This window comes from Mobula birostris, chromosome 10 (assembly GCF_030028105.1).
Source record: "Mobula birostris isolate sMobBir1 chromosome 10, sMobBir1.hap1, whole genome shotgun sequence".
In the NCBI taxonomy this organism is placed as follows: Eukaryota; Metazoa; Chordata; class Chondrichthyes; order Myliobatiformes; family Myliobatidae; genus Mobula; species Mobula birostris.
Window position 1 is genome coordinate 8604532 of NC_092379.1, and position 16778 is coordinate 8621309.

Here is a 16778-nt window from a genome sequence, read left to right on the forward strand (position 1 = left end):
AGCCTGGCTCGCTGCAATATAAAAGAATAAGGCGGGGAACTTGTCAAAACCTATCAAATATTGAAAGACCTAAATAAAGTGAACATAGAGAGCACGTAAACAACAGGAATTCTGCAGATGCTGTAAATTTAAGCAACACACATCAAAGTTGCTGATGAACGCAGCAGGCCAGGCAGCATCTCTAGGAAGAGGTGCAGTCGACATTTCAGGCTGAGACCCTTCGTCAGGACTAACTGAAGGAAGAGTGAGTAAGAGATTTGAAAGTGGGAGGAGGAGGGGGAGATCCAAAATGATAGGAGAAGACAGGAGGGGGAGGGATGGAGCCAAGAGCTGGACAGGTGATTGGCAAAAGAAATATGAGAGGATCATGGGACAGGAGGTCCGGGGAGAAAGACAAGGGGGGGGAACCCAGAGGATGGGCAAGGGGTATAGTCAGAGGGACAGAGGGAGAAAAAGGAGAGCGAGAGAAAGAACGCGTGCACAAAAATAAGCAACAGATGGGGCACGAGGGGGAGGCGGGGCACCAGCGGAAGCCAGAGAAGTCGATGCTCATGCCATCAGGTTGGATGCTACGCAGACGGAATATAAGGCGTTGTTCCTCCAACCCGAGTGCGGCTCCATCCCCACAGCAGAGGAGGCCGTGGACAGACACGCAAGAATGGGAATGGGATGCGGAACCAAATAGAGAGCACATATTTTTTTTCTACAGGAGGAAGTCCAGGACCAGAGGGTACAGCCTCAGAAAAGTAGGATGTTCGTTTAGAACACAGATGAGGAGGAATTTCCTTTGGCCAGAGGGTGGTGAGTCTATGGAATTCATTGCAACAGATGGCTGTGGAGGCCAAGTCTTCCTAACTAAGAGCCTATTAACTTCTGCTTTAAAAATAGCCAAAGGCTACGGGGAGAAGGCAGGAGAACGGGGTTGAAAGGGATAATATATCAGCCATGATGAAATGGTGCAGCAGGTTCAATGGGCCAAATATTTTAATTCTGCTTTGTGCTTTGAGTATTTCCTTAATTGACAGGCTAAGATGGCGCTGGTGAAGCACAGTGACGACTTGCCGGTACCAAACTTACTACTTTATTAATCACATGTTGAATAGCAATCAATAGCTCGTAACTTGTCTTTTGAGTTGAGCTTCTGAGTTGCCAGTACAACCTGGTATTTTTGCGGTGTGCTCTGAAGTCGCGAAGGTGCAGGACGGTTGCAGCATGGCGTGTACACGCTGAATTGAGGCCGAGAAGTTCGGCCATTGCTGGAGTGGACTTGAAGGCAGTTCAAAGTGGCAGAACTGTTGCGCCCCACAGCGAGGAATGACCCGCTGTTTGGACAATTTAGGCAACGAGCCAGATTATTGGAAAGGTTTTGGTATGGGCGGAATCGAAGCAGTGGGACCCGGGCCCAAGAGCAAGAGGCTGGACCTGAGGTTGGGCCGATTTAAGCACTGGTCCAGATAGAAAAGGTCAGGGTATCGGGGCCAGAAGAGAGGGATAGGCCGCTGTTCAGCTCACTGCTCCGTGAGGTTTACTCACCTCTGAGCCAAACTGAGGCTGTGGCCGGTAACCAACAGTCTCTTGTATCAGCTGTAGTGAGGACCATGGCTGCAGATTCACTTTCATGAACTTCAGTTCAGAATGTTATCTGCTTATTTTTATTGTATTTTTCCCCCTGCACATTGAGTGTTTGATGGTCTTGTTTTAATGGGTTCTTTTGTGGCAAAGGAAACGAATCTCAGGGTTGTATATAGTAAACATAATTTGAGAACGTACGTACTGTGAAATTAAGCGAATGGAGGACATAACAAATACAATATATGGAAAATACTGAGTTGTCTGCAATGATAAAAAGGAGTATTTCTTAAATGATGAGAGACTGATAAGTGTTGGTGTTGAAAGAATTGCACGTCTAACTAAACATGTGTAATTGCATGTGTAACTAAACATCAACATACAGAGGGAACTGAACAATACAGCAAGAGGATTTAAGAACAAGAATAAAGAGATCCCAATCGACTAAACATCTGGTTTTGAAATATTTCTTACATGTGTACCCATCTCATATCAAATTATCAATGTTTTCTCACCCCCATTTCCTTCCCATTTGCTCCCTTTAGAAGTCAAAGCCCTCAAGTATTCAGTCCCCAGCTTTGATCCGCTTGCAACCATGACTGACTCCACATTGGTCATCAGATCAGACCATGTCCATTTATGCCATTCATTCAATTAATCTAACTATTGCTTCTTGCATTAAAAGTACAATGCCTTCAGTCTTGTGTCTTTATTATTTTTTTTTAAATCTTAGTGTTTTTGCACTATGGCCCTCTTTAACTTTCTCTCTCCCTGCCTTCGGTTTCACTTTTTGTCGTCTTATTTGCATAGCCATTTCTCTCTGTCCTTGGCCATTCACCTTAGGTTAAAGCACCACCCACAACATCTCTAGTATTCCAGGTTAATTCCTCAACGACACTAAACGACATTCCCACTAGGAAGGAGTTTGTACACTCTCCCCATGACCTTGTGGGCTCCCTCGGGGGGCACCGGTTTCCTCCCAGACTCCAAAGACGTACCAGTTGATATGTTAATTGGTCATTGTAAATTGTCTCGTAATTAGGCTAGAATTAAATCAGGGGTCGCTGGGTGGCATAGCTTAAAGGACCAGAAGGGCCTATTCCATGCAGTATCTCAACAAACAACATTGGTCCTACTCCTACCTGTAGTACCTTATACTGGGCCAGTATAATCACCTCACCTGTATTGAGATGACCACACTCCCCTGCAGAATTTGCAGTGTCCAGAAAATACAAATCCCTCCCTCTTGCACCCTCTCTCCAGTCACATATTCAATGGAGTATTTTGTTCTATAAGACCGTAAGAACAGAATTCGGCCATTTCGCCCATGAAGTTTGCACTATCATTCTACAATAGCTGACTTGTCAACAATCTCAATCCCATTCTTCTGCTTTTTCCCCATAACCTTTGACACCTTTACTAATCAAGAACCTATCAACCTCCGCTTTAAACCCAATGATATCAACAAGCCAATGCCTTCATACCAAACATCTTACCTAATTTGCTATCAGAGCACCTACATCTGCATTTCTCCGAACATTACTTGCTGCTGTGCCCTACCTAAGAATGCAAAATTATGGTGACTCTTTGCATTCAAGGTAAGAATTGAGAACAGAATGCCAGAAATGCATTGAATAGCTTTACTTTACCTTGGATTTTCATTCTTATGCTACAGTTTCAAGTACATACCAGCACAGTCTGGATTCATACTCACATCATCATAGTTCTTAGTCGAGGACTGTACGTATGTTGATTTATCTTTTAACGTCAAGCGTGGGAAGATTCCTGCCACTTTATTTTCACGGTCAAGCTGGAACAAAACAAAAAGCTGAATAATATGGTGCGCAATAACCTTGAACGGATAAAGGATGATTGAAGAATTAAGTGTTTATTGAACAGCGACATCTGTGGGCAATTCACTGGTGCTACAAGTGGCTCCACGGATGTTTCGCTGGCAGTGGCTCCACTGGCTTAAATTAAGCTTGATGCTGCTTTCAAGTGCAGGGTGGAGTTTGCACATTCTCCCTGCAACTACATCTAAAACTTTGACAAACTTCTACAGATGTGCAGTGGACTGGCCGTATCACAGCCTAGTATGGAGCACCAATGCCTTTGAACAGAAAATCCTAAAAAAAAGTAGTGGATACAGCCTAGTACATCACGGGCACAGCCCTCCCAAATGTCGAGCACAACTACACAAGTCACTGTCGCAGGAAAGCAGCATTCATCATCAGAGATCCTCACCACCCAGGCTGTGCCCTCTTCTTGCTGCTGCCATCAGGTAGAAGGCACAAGTGCCTCAGGACACACACCTCTAGGTTCAAGAACAGTTACTACCCCTCAACCACCTGACTCTTGAACAAAAGGGGATAACTACACTCACCTGCCCATCTACTAAGATGTTCTCACAACAAATGATCGCACTTTAAGGACTCCTATCTTGCTATTTTATGCTTTTATTATTTATTGCTGTTGATTTATATTTGCATTTGCAGAGTTTGCTGTCTTCTGCACTCTGTTTGATCTTTCATTGATCCTGTTACACTATTCTGTAGATATACTGAGTATGCCCACAGGAAAAAAGCTCAGGGTTGTACGTGGTGACGTATATGTGGTCTGATAATAACATTTACTTTGAACTTCTGAAGTTTGAGTGTTTGGGATGTGGAATGCATTACTTAGTCAACTGGTGGGCAGATTGAGCTGGAGCCTTCAAGAGAAAATCCAATAAAATCTTGGAGGAAATATTAGAAGAATGAAGAGTAAGGTGTCTCATGAACCTATCTCATCAAAGCAACCACAAACTAAGCAGATAACTCAATGCAATATTAGGGCCAGAATCTATGATACTGGCTGTTATAAGGTTGAATTATTTAATTATAGTTTATTATTTTGAAATGCAAACTTTAAAACTAACACTGAATTAAATGCAGTGCAAATAATTTAAACTCTCCAGCATTTCTGGGGGAAAAAAAACCAAGGCCAAGGTCCATCCAGTTCACTGGGACACATGAGATTCTATCTGGAAACCTTGAGTAACACACACACAAAACGGTGGAGGAACTTAGCAGGTCAGGCAGCCTCTATGAAGGGAAATAAATAGTTGATGTTTCGGGCTGAGACACTTCCATCCAGTCCTGATGAAGGGACTGCTCAAAATGTTGACTGTTCATTCCCCTCTATTGATGCTGCCTGACCTGGTGAGTTCCTCCAGCACTTTGCGTGTGCCACCCAGTTTACTGCCATCCAGAGGCTTCATGATGAGGTTAAGAACATCCAATTCAATTAATTTACAACAGTACCAGATACGGAACATAAAGAATCCACACCAATTACATTTTACCAAGCATCCTATGTTTGCCATTTGCTGCAAACATTCTTTTCAATTTAAGGAATTTCTAGTTTTTGGTCTTCCTCCTGTAGATGAATCTTTCTCTATCAAACATCTTCAGTTTTAAATATAGCCCTCGGTTAGGTTATCTTCAGGTAGCTGAGAAGAAGGTGCCCAAGCCCCAGCCTGTCCTTATGGATAAAGTAGAACCAAGAAACATTTATTCCAAAAAAAAATTGGTATTTGTTTACAGAATCGTTCACGGAAAATGACGCTTCCAGAATTCCTGGAAGCGTGATTTTCCGCAAACAATTCTGTAAAGAAATATGTTCACCCCGATCCTACTTATGAGCTGATGTGGGCAGACCACAATGCAGCAAGTTTGTCGCGCGGCAAATCAGTGAAAAAATTTCCTCCCCATGTCTGAAATGATGTTCAATCAGCTGATTGAAAAGTATATAAAAGTTAAGCATTCCGAGAACACACTACAATCAACTGTCCACTGACGTCTCCTCACATGGTGACAAAACATTTGCAAGTAAGTTACCAAGATCGGAGAGCGACTCAATCCAGCCAAAAAAAAAGGTTTCAGAAAGCTTTTCAAAATAGAAGTCCAACTGTAGCAAAGATAGTGTACGAACATCCATTTATCGTTTAGCGTCTAACATGCGTTTAATTGATTTTAGTCCTCAAGTTTGCCACACTTACACACACCTCATCAACTACATCCAAAGAGGTTACACCTGAAATTCAATTTCAGCTTGAAACAGCACCACCTACTCCTTTACTCTGAATAAGAAGCCGGCTTCACAAAATTGATAATTGCACATCAAAACATTGCTGGCATAAAATACTGGGAAGAAAATATTCATACCTTCACATCCATGACTTTGGTGATCTTCCAAAGATCAATCAAGAGGCCAATAAATACGCTGACCTGCACCACAAAGTTGGTCTCATTGTCCAAGATATACAGCAGGACGACACCGGACTGGAAGACACCAAATATCACTGAACGTACAGACAGACCCTCTAGAGACTGGCGGCTGTTCCAAAATTGAATGTCTGAAAAATAATCAGTCAGAAGATCAATATGCAGCATAGCAGGCCTGAGTTTATTCAATGGCTCAATTTAATGTCACGGAATGTATACAGTATATAACCTGAAATCCTTATTCTTCACAGACATCCACAAAGCGGGGGGGGGGAGGAAAACCCGAAGAATAAATGACAGAAAAATGTTAGCTCAACTTCCATCCATTTTATCTTTCTAGGCCTTCCTGTAAATTTTTTTCTCCTATTCTCACACTGCTGAGGTACTTTCCTTCCCCCAAGTTACAAGTTGAGTTAGAATCAGAATCAGGTTATCACCGATTTTTCTTTTTGTATTTGCAGTTGGAGCCTTTTGCACTCTGGTAGAACTCTGGTGCGGTCTTTGATTCTATTATGGTTATTATTCTATTATGGATTTATTGACCATGCCCGCAAGAAAATAAATCTTATGAGTTGTAGATGGTGACATACATGAACCTTGATAATAAACTTGCTTTGTTGTTTGTGACAGTGCAAAGACATAAAAAAATCTACTCAAATCATTAAATAAACAAATAACTAAATAAATAAAGTGCAAAGGAATAATGAGGCAGTGTTTATGGCCCGACACAGCACAATTTCGTCAAGTCACTTTCCTTACATTTTATTCTGGTGTTTTCCCCCTTCCTTTTAGTCCTGAAGAAGCATCTCAGCCCAAACCGTTGACTATTTATTCATTTCCATATTTGCTGCCGGACTGGTTGAGATCCTCCAGCATATTGTGCCTGATGCTTTGGATTTTCAGGATCCGCAGACTTTCTCGTGTTTATAATTTCCTCACGAATTGCCCTTTGTAGCCTATTCTCTTCTGTAATTGATTCCCTCAACATTCCCATCAACTCTCCCACCCCTCCAGAACCTATCACTCTTTCAGAAGCAACCCACCACCTCACACGTCTTTGAGATGTGGGAGGAAACTACAGCAACCAAGGGAAGCCCATCTGTTCACTTGGAGAATGTGAAAACTTCACAGAGCCAGCACCAGAGGGCAGAATTGAACTTGGGATGGTGGAGCTGTAAGGCAATGGCTCTACTTGCTGGGGCACTTTTGACCATTCATTTTGATTTCTGTTCTTTACACTATTAGCTCACCACTCAGCTTCAGAGGAAGGAGAGAGCTCTTGATAGATATAGCCTCTCAAACTTACATACAAGTTCTAATATAAAAGTGCAAAGTTCAAAGTAAATTTATTATCAGAGTACATACATGTCATCATATACAACCCTGAGATTCATTTTCATGTGGGAATTCACAGTCAATGAGGGGAACACAATAGAATCAATGAAAAATCACCCTCAACAGGACGGGCAAACAATCAATGAGCAAAAGACAAACCGTACAAATACAATAATAATAATAAATAAATAAGGAATATATTGAGAACATCAGATGAAGAGTCCATGAAAGTGTTGAAGGTTGTGGGAACTATTCAGTGATGAGGCGAGTGAAGTTGAATGAAGTTATCCCCTCTGGTTCAAGAGCCTGATGGTTGAGGAGTAATAGCTGTTCCTGAACCTGATGGTGTGGGTCCTGTACCTTCCTCCTGATGGCAGCAACGAGAAAGGAACACGGCCTGGATGATGGGGGTCTTTAATGATGGATGCTGCTTTCCTACGACAGCGCTCCATGTAGATGTGCTCAGTGCTGGGGAGGAACTTGATGGACTGGGCCACTACTTTCTGAAGGCTTTTCCACACAAGGGAATTGGTGTTTCCATACCAAGCAGTGATACAATCAGTCAATATACTCTCCACCAACATCTACAGAAGTTTGCCAAAAGAAAATGGAGGCACTGCTGTGCTTTCTCATATTGGGATTTGCATGCTAGACCCAGGACAAATAATTTGAAATTATAATACTGAGGAATTTAAAATTGTTGAGCCTCTCCACCTGTGACCCTCCCCTCCCCCTGAAAAGGAATGGCTCATGGACCTCCAGTTTCCTCCTCCAGAAGTCAATAATCAGCTCTTTGGTCTTGCTGTCATTAAGTGAGAGGTTGTTGTTGTGAGATATTTTCAATCTCCCAATATGCTGATTTGACACCACTTCTGATTCGGCCTACGACAGCGGTGTCATCAGCAAGTTTAAATATAGCATTGGAGCCGTGAATAGCCTCACAGTCATATGCATAAAGCAAGTATAACAGGGGTTAAGCACACAGGGCACCTCATCACACTCTCCATCAGCACAGTATACTTGTGCTGATGGTGATTGTGGAGGAGCTGTTATTGCCAATCTGAACTGACCGGGGTCTGCAAGTGAGGAAATCGAGGATCCATTTGCACAAAGAGGCATTGAAGGTCCTGAAGCTTATTGGTGAGTTTCGAGGCATTAAAGGCAAAGGAAAAACATTTTAATTAGCTTTCAGCTTATGGTTTCTGACCATTTATCGATCATTGAGATAATAATGAAACCTCATGATTTCTGGTGTGAATTAACAGATCTGTAGTGGAGTGAGGGCAGATGTCTTTGATTCCCACTCACTCCTCCTACCATAAAATCTCAGGGGAAAGAATGACTTTCTGTGGATTTCCAATAAGACCTATACACAACCAAAAGGGCAAAATGTGCTAGACAAGAGAATGGAGAGATTGTATGCAAGAATTACAGCAATAGAATACAGCACAGCACAGTCCAAACCAGAAGGAATTGACCCAGAGCTTTCATTCATTGTTCTATTGAATGACTCATTTCCCACTTTGGCTTCCCTCCTCTTAAGTTATCACCTCCCTCTGATGCCCTCCTCTTGCCCTTTCTCCAATGGGTCTACTCTACATTCCTATCAGACTCCTTCTTCTTCAGCCCTTTAATATTTCCACCTATCACCTCCAGTGTCTCACTTCATCACACTCCCCCAACCCACCTACCTGCCCCCCTCACCTGGCTTCACCTATCACCTTCCAACTTGCACTCCTTCCCCTCCTCCCTCTGTCTTACTCTGGTTTCTTCCCTATTCCTTTCGAGTCTTGATGAAGGGTCTTGGCCCAAAGTGTCGACTCTTTATTCCTCTCCACAGACGCTGCCTGACTTGCTGAGTTCCTTCAGGATTTTGTACATTCTGTCTGGGTAGCCTCCAACCTGATTGGGTATCAAGATGAAGCCACCCTTAGGGTGGAGCAGCAACACCTTATATTCTGTCTGGGTAGCATCCAACCTGATGTCAGGAATATCAATTTCTTCTTCCAGGGATAAAAAATTCCCCCCCCCCCCTCTTCTATTCCCCACTCTGGCCTCTTACCTTTTCTCACCTATCACCTCCCTCTGGGTCCCCTTCTCCTTCCCTTTCTCCTATGGTCCACTCTCCTCTCCTATCAGATTCCTTCCTCTCCAACCCTTGACCTTTCTCACCCACCCGGCTTCATCTATCACTTTCTAGCTATCCACCTTCCCCTTCCCCCACCTTTTTATTCTGGTGCCTTTCCCCTTCCTTTCCAACTCTGATGAAGAATCTCGGCTTGAACCATCGATTGCTTATTCATTTCCATGGATGCTGCCTGACCCACTGAGTTCCTCCAGCATTTTGTGTGTGTTGCAAAACACTTTACAATGACGGCTTACCATTTTTGAAGGCCAGGAATTCAAACACGCTGTGTACGATTGACACGATAACAGTTACTGCCAGGAGATAGGGGTTGGTTTCCAATAATGCAACCTGGCATAAACAACAGAAAATGGTTATTGGGTGAGGGTGCTACCGCACTGAAAATCTAAATCAAGCAGTTAGGGAATACAACATAAATCTGCCTTAAAAACAAAAACTGTTCCTTGATTTATCAGCAAAATCAAACTTAACGAATGAGCCTCATTTATAATTAGTAATTTTAAAAACTAATACTGATGCCTCCATTGCTCACCGGCTCAATTTGTCCTGCAACAACTTGCAGTCTGAATATCCTACTGACTTTACTAGATTTATGAACACTAATTTTAACTTCCCCCACTTGAGAATATTTTAACATCGACTTTAGGAAACTACTTCATAAATTTTAAAGACCTCCATGGAGGGACCATTCAGTGTTTCTCTTGGCTAAGGGAAACGTGGCTCAACTCCAGAGTTTAGTAATGAAAGAAGCAGAACCAAGAAATGTTTATGCATACAATTCAATTTACTGGAGCTTTCCAAATGTCTTTTTCTAATAAATATGTAAATATCAGAAATGCCAGGGTTACTAAAACCCATCAACAATTCCTTTCAGAAATTAACAAAAATAGCACTGCACATTAAGTTCCACAAAGACCTTTGGATCAATTCCACAGATTGAAAGCAATAACAGAAGACAGCCCAAGAAGCGAATCAGCCAATTATTTGAAAGAGCCATTGAATTAGGCTTTAAGCACCAATTCAATGCAAGTTTAATTGTCACTCAACCATACACGAATACCCATGAATACAGCCAAATGAGACAGAGGCCAAGATGCAAAACACAGTAACAACAGTCACACAGCACAAAGCGCACACAGCACAGACAAGATTGCAAGCACACATATCAGTGAAATACTGCACTGTAAAATCAAGACACTGGGTCCATGATTGCCGCAGAAATCTGCAGTCGACCACAATATAGCTTGTCTGCAGCTGAGCGAACACTGGGGAGCAGCACCAGCTCCAGCCTGGATGCTGCACCACACCGCTTGCCCGGTGGAGCACACCGGTTCTAATACCTCTCTCCTGGCAGCTGTAAACAGGCAACACCACGGCTTTAGGCCGAGTCCGTGCTACAACCGAGACCACGCAAATCCCCTGCCGTCCGCCAATACATCAGTGAACAGGACTTACAGCGTTCCACATTAACAATGCCCAAAAGGGTCTGGCGATCACAAGAAAAGTGACTAAGACAGTCACTTGCTATTAGACCGCATGCCTCCTTCTCACATCGACTCCAGCAGGGTCTTGTGATCATAAAAGATATATTGAAAAAGGACAGCAGAACCCTTTGTTGACCACGTAGAAGCTGCTGCGATCAAATGTGCCGCAATCTTACCAAGTCAGGCTATTTGGCTTGTCAACAGTTTTACAATAGAATACAGAACTATAGCAGCAAAGTTACTAATTTACTGGTGCTTAATATTAATCAAATAAATGTCAATAGGGAAAAAATATAATTTGGGCAGGAAGAAGCATTTAAGAATCAAGGATATTTGAGAGACACGAGGCTGTTATTCAGTTCCAGTGCAAAGACACCGAGGAAATATAATGTTGCACTCAACATCAGTAAGACCAAAGAGTTGATTGTGGACTTCAGAAAGGGCAAAACAAGAGAACTTATAGAGGGATCGGAAGTGGAAAGAGTGAGCAATTTCAAGTTCCTGGGTATCAATATCTCTGAGGATCCAACCTGGATACATATCGATGCAGCTATAATGAAAGCAAGGCAGCGGCTATCTCTCATTATGAGTTTGAGAAGACCTAAAACACTTGAAAACTTCTACAGATATACCGTGGAGAATATTCTGATTGGCTGCAACACCGTCTGGCTTGGAGGTGGGGGGGTGGGGTGGAAGGGAAGAACAGCTACTGCACAGGATCAAAGTAAGTTGCAGAAAGTTGTAAAATTAGTCAGCTCCATCATGGGTACTAGTCTCGGTAGTATCCAAGACATCTTCATGGAGCATTGCCTCAGGAAGACAGCGTCCACATTAAGGACCCACCACCCAGGACATGCCCTCTTCTCATTGTTACTGTCAGGAAGGAGGTACAGAAGCCTGAAGGCACACACTCAATGACTCGGGAACAGCTTCTTCCCCTCTGCCATCAGATTTCTAAATGGACACTAAACCCATGAACACTACTGTAATACTTTGTTTTATTTCTGCTTTTGCACTGTTATTTTAACTTAACTATTATAATATACACATGATTATTGTAATTCGGTTCTTTTTCTCTCTATTATGTATGGCATTGTACTGCTGCTGCAAAGTTAACAAATTTCATGACACATGCCAGGGATATTAGACCTGATTCTGACATAAACAAAGTATATTTGACCAATTCCAAAACAACACATACAAATACTGGAGGAATTCAGCAGGTCAGGCAACATCTATGGAAGAGTAGTTGACGTTTTGGGCACAGCCCCTTCATCAGGACTTCACAGATGTCCGGCTTGCTGAGTTCCTCCAGCTTTTTGTGTGTGTTGCTTCGATTTCCAGCATCGGCAGGTTTTCCCTTGTTAGTGATTTAACTAATTCCAAGAATTTTATAACCTTTAAATGATTTATGCTTCTTAAAGGAGGGAATTGAAAAGAATTAAATCAAATGAATTTGTAATAATTCCTCCATTTCCATCTCCATTTAAATCAGGATTCCCAACTTTTTTAATGTCATGGACCTCTACCATTAACCAAGGCGTCTGTGGGCCCCTGGCTGAGGACTCCTGATTTTAATGCATCTTACTAGGACAAGATCACATTTATATTTAATTTCAGCTGCATGATCAGCTGGCAACGGATTGCATGTGCTTCACCATTGGCACTCAGACCTAGTGCTGACATCAGTAAACAAAATTCTGAATGGAGCTTACAGTCCAAGAACAGAAGTCAACTGTGGGCAAAGCTCCAAAACACCGTCACACCAAGTGACAAATATTATAACCCTCTCTCAGCAACAGGTTGTCAATGGGTAATTCCTGTCTCTCAAATATCCCTGGTTCTTAGATGCATTTGTGCTCAAATTACAAACCCCATTTCCAGAAAAATTGGGATATTTTCCAAAATGCAATAAAAACAAAAATCTGTGATATGTTAATTCATGTGAACCTTTATTTAACCGACAAAAGTACAAAGAAAAGATTTTCAATAGATTTACTGACCAACTTGATTGTATTTTGTAAATATACGCAAATTTAGAATTTGATGGCTGCAACACACTCAACAGTAGTTGGAACAGAGTTAAAATAAGATTGAAAAGTGCACAGAATATTCAAGTGACACGGTTTGGAAGACTCCACATTAAGCAGGCTAATTGGTAGCAGGTGAGGTATCGTGACTGGGTATAAAAGTAGCGTCCATCAAAGGCTCGGTCTTTGCAAGCCAAGATGGGTCGTGGCTCACCCCTTTGTGCCAAAATTCATGAGAGAATTGTTAGTCAGTTCAAAAGGAACATTTCTCAACACAAGATTGCAGAGAATTTAGGTCTTTCAACATCTACAGTACATAATACTTTGAAAATATTCAGAGAATTCAGAGACATCTCAGTGCGCAAAGGGCAAGGTTGGAAACCACTGTTGAATGCGCGTGATCTTCGAGCCCTCAGGCCGCCCTGTCTAAGAAACCGTCATGCTACTGTGACAATTATAGCCGCCTGGGCTCGGGAGTACTTCGGAAAACCATTGTCACTCAACACAGTCCATTGTTGCATCCAGAAATGCAACTTAAAACTGTATTACGCAAGGAGGAAGCCATATATCAACTCTATGCAGAAATGTCGGTGAGTTCTCTGGGCCCGAGCTCATCTCAAATGGACTGAGAGACTGTGGAACCATGTGCTGTGGTCAGATGAGTCCACATTTCAGCTCGTTTTCAGAAAAAACGGGCGTTGAGTTCTCCGTGCCAAGGATGAAAACGACCATCCAGATTGTTATCAGCGAAAGGTACAAAAGCCAGCATCTGTGATGGTATGGGGGTGCATCAGTGCCCACGACATGGGTGAGTTGCATGTATGTGAAGGTACCATTGATTCTGAGGCGTATATTAGGATTTTAGAGAGACACATGTTGCCATCAAGGTGACATCTCTTCCCGGGACATCTATGCTTATTTCAGCAGGACAATGCCAGACCACATTCTGCACGGGCTACAACAGCGTGGCTTTGTAGACACAGAGTGCATGTGCTTGACTGGCCTGCTGCCAGTCCAGATCTATCTCCTATTGAAAATGTATGGCGCATCATGAAGAGGAGAATCAGACAACGGAGACCACGGACTGTTGAGCAGCTGAAGTTTTATATCAAACAAGAATGGACAAAATTTCCAATTGCAAATTTACTACAATTAGTATCCTTAGTTCCAAAACGATTAAGAAGTGTTATTAAAAGGAAAGGTGATGTAACACAACGGTAAACATGCCTCTGTCCCAACTTTTGTTCAGTGTGTGCAGCCATCAAATTCTAAATTTGTGTATGTTTACAAAATACAATTAAGTTGGTCAGTAAAACTATTGAAAATCTTTTCTTTGTACTTTTGTCAGTTAAATAAAGGTTCACGTGAATTAACACATCACAGATTTTTGTTTTTACTGCATTTTGGAAAATATCCCAACTTTTCTGGAAATGGGGTTTGTATTATTGTTTATTAGTTTATTCACGAATTGAACTCAAGGCCAAATTCAACAGATTTTTTTTTGAGTAAGGAACAAAAGTAAGTGGGTTTTCAGATACAAATCAGCCATAACCTAGTCATATAGGAGAAAGGTTGATATGTTGAATCACATTCGTTTAGAGGTTTAGATACTTACAGTACAGTAACAGACCCACCTAGCCCAATGAGCCCACACCACCAATTACACCCACCTGACCAATTAACCTAACCTGTATGTCTTTGGAATATAGGAAGAAACTGGAGCTTCTGGAGGAAACCAGTGCAGTCACAGGTAGATATACAAACTCCTTACGGGCTACTGTGGGAACTGAATCTGGGCCGTGTGGCGCTGTAATAGTGTTATGGTAACTGCGGTTACCATGCTACCCCCATATATTCCCATATGCAACATAGCTGAAGTAGATGAGCTACATGCTTCCAGGCAACTACAGAGTCATAGAAAAGTACAGCACAGAAACAGGCTATTTTGACTGTCTAGTCCATGTCAAAACCATTTTTTTTTTTTTTTTTTTTTTTTTTGGATCTCCCCCTCCAACTTTCAAATCCCTTACTCATTCTTCCTTCAGTTAGTCCTAACGAAGGGTCTCGGCCTGAAACATCGACTGCACCTCTTCCTACAGATGCTGCCTGGCCTGCTGCGTTCACCAGCAACTTTGATGTGTGTTGCTCAAAACCATTTAAACTACCTACTCCGATCGACCTGCACTGGGACCATAGCCCTCCATAATCCCTACCATCCCTGTAGCTATCTAAAACCTTGCTTAGATGTTCAAATCGGGCTTGTATGCACAACATACGCTGACAACTTATATTACACTCTCACCGTCCTCTGAACGAAGTAGTTTGCCCTCATTTTCCCCTTAAAGTTTTCACCTTTCACCCTTAAACTATGACCTCTGATTGTAGTCCCACACAACCTCGGTGGAAAAAGCCTTCTTGCATTTACCCTATCTACAGCCCTCATCTTCCTGAGGAATCCTATCTCAGCTTCCTGAGGAAGCTGAGGAAATTTGGCCTATCCCCTAAAACCCTCACTAATTTTTATAGATGCACTGCAGAAAGCATTCTTCTGGGGTGCATCACAACCTGGTATGGAAGTTGTCCTGTCCCAAGACCTGAAGAAGCTGCAGAAGATCGTTAACACAGCCCAGCACATCACACAAACCAATCTTCCGTCCTTGGACTCACTTTACACCGCATGCTGTCGGAGCAGTGCTGCCAGGATAATCAAGGACACGACCCACCCAGCCAACACACTTTTCATCCCTCTTCCCTCCGGGAGAAAGCTCAAGAGCTTGAAGACTCGTACGGCCAGATTGGGGAACAGCTTCTTTCCAACTGTGATAAGACTGCTGAACGGATCCTGACCTGGATCTGGGCCGTACCCTACAAATATCCAGACCTGCCTCTCGGTGTTTTTTGCACTACCTTACTTTCCATTTTCTATTTATGATTCATAATTTAAATTTTTAATATTTACTATCGAGATTGTACGCTCTAGTGTCAATTGTTTGGCGACAATAAAGTATAAATTTGGATACCTCAATCAAATCCCTTCTCAATCGTCTACATCCTAAAGACTGAAGTCCTAACATATTCAATTTTTCCTTATAATTCAGGTCCCCCAGCTCTGGCAACATCCTTGAAAATTTTCTCTATACTCTTTCAACCTTATTTGCACCTTTCAACAGACCCTACGTTCTCCATAATTGGATTGAGTATGTGAACAAAGAATTTGATTAAGGAAAATAACCTTCACAGAATCCTGCTCTTCATCCGGCTGTTCGTACAGATCATCTCCCAGGAAATTCCAGGGCGACTTGGTACTTTGCGCAGCGTACAATTGCCATTTCCATAGTGACAAGGGGCAGTAGGTCATTCGCAAGGGGAGCTTGTCCAGTGACTCATTGATGGGGAAGTAGTCCTTCTGCAGGTTCCAGTAATCGTTGAAGTAAATAATTGGATAATAATCACCACTGACGGGGTCAAACTTCACATCTGTTAAAGAGAAAAAAAACATAGGAAAACTGAATCCGAATGCAATGTCAAGCCTTCAAGTACAGGAATTTGATATTCCAAAGATAGCAGATTAACTATTTTGAATTGAAATGAGAACTTTTTTCTTTTATTCTACAAGTAGGAATGGTGAAACCTTCTGGTTCAAGAACACACACAGTAATATTCAAAAGCTTCTGGGCTACACAACACACTGGCAAAACAGCTTAAGTTTTAAAAAAAAAACACTAAATTCATACTTGCTGCTTCAAAGTTCAATTACTACTATAGCAACAGAGCCTTCCAGGAAAACAAGCCACGCTGACCAGGAACCCACCTATTTTAACGCTACCTAATCATGGAACAATTTACAATGACCAAATAACCTACTAACTGGTATGTCTTTGTACTGTGGGAGAAAACTGGCGCACCCAGGGGAAACCCAGGGCAATCATTGGAAAGATACCCAAAGTTT

At 42.3% G+C, this 16778-nt stretch overlaps 1 protein-coding gene across 1 annotated transcript in view; it reads right to left on the reverse strand.

Annotated features, from left to right (window-relative positions):
• The window catches only part of clptm1 (CLPTM1 regulator of GABA type A receptor forward trafficking), a 74266-nt gene that overhangs the window by 4159 nt on the left and 53329 nt on the right, over positions 1–16778 (reverse strand). Inside the window, exons 8-11 of the mRNA XM_072269872.1 lie at positions 16062–16306; positions 9552–9645; positions 5775–5965; positions 3284–3379 (exon numbers count right to left, since the gene is read on the reverse strand). Of these exons, the coding sequence (XP_072125973.1) occupies positions 3284–3379; positions 5775–5965; positions 9552–9645; positions 16062–16306 (626 nt within the window). The remainder of the gene's footprint in view (positions 1–3283; positions 3380–5774; positions 5966–9551; positions 9646–16061; positions 16307–16778) is intronic.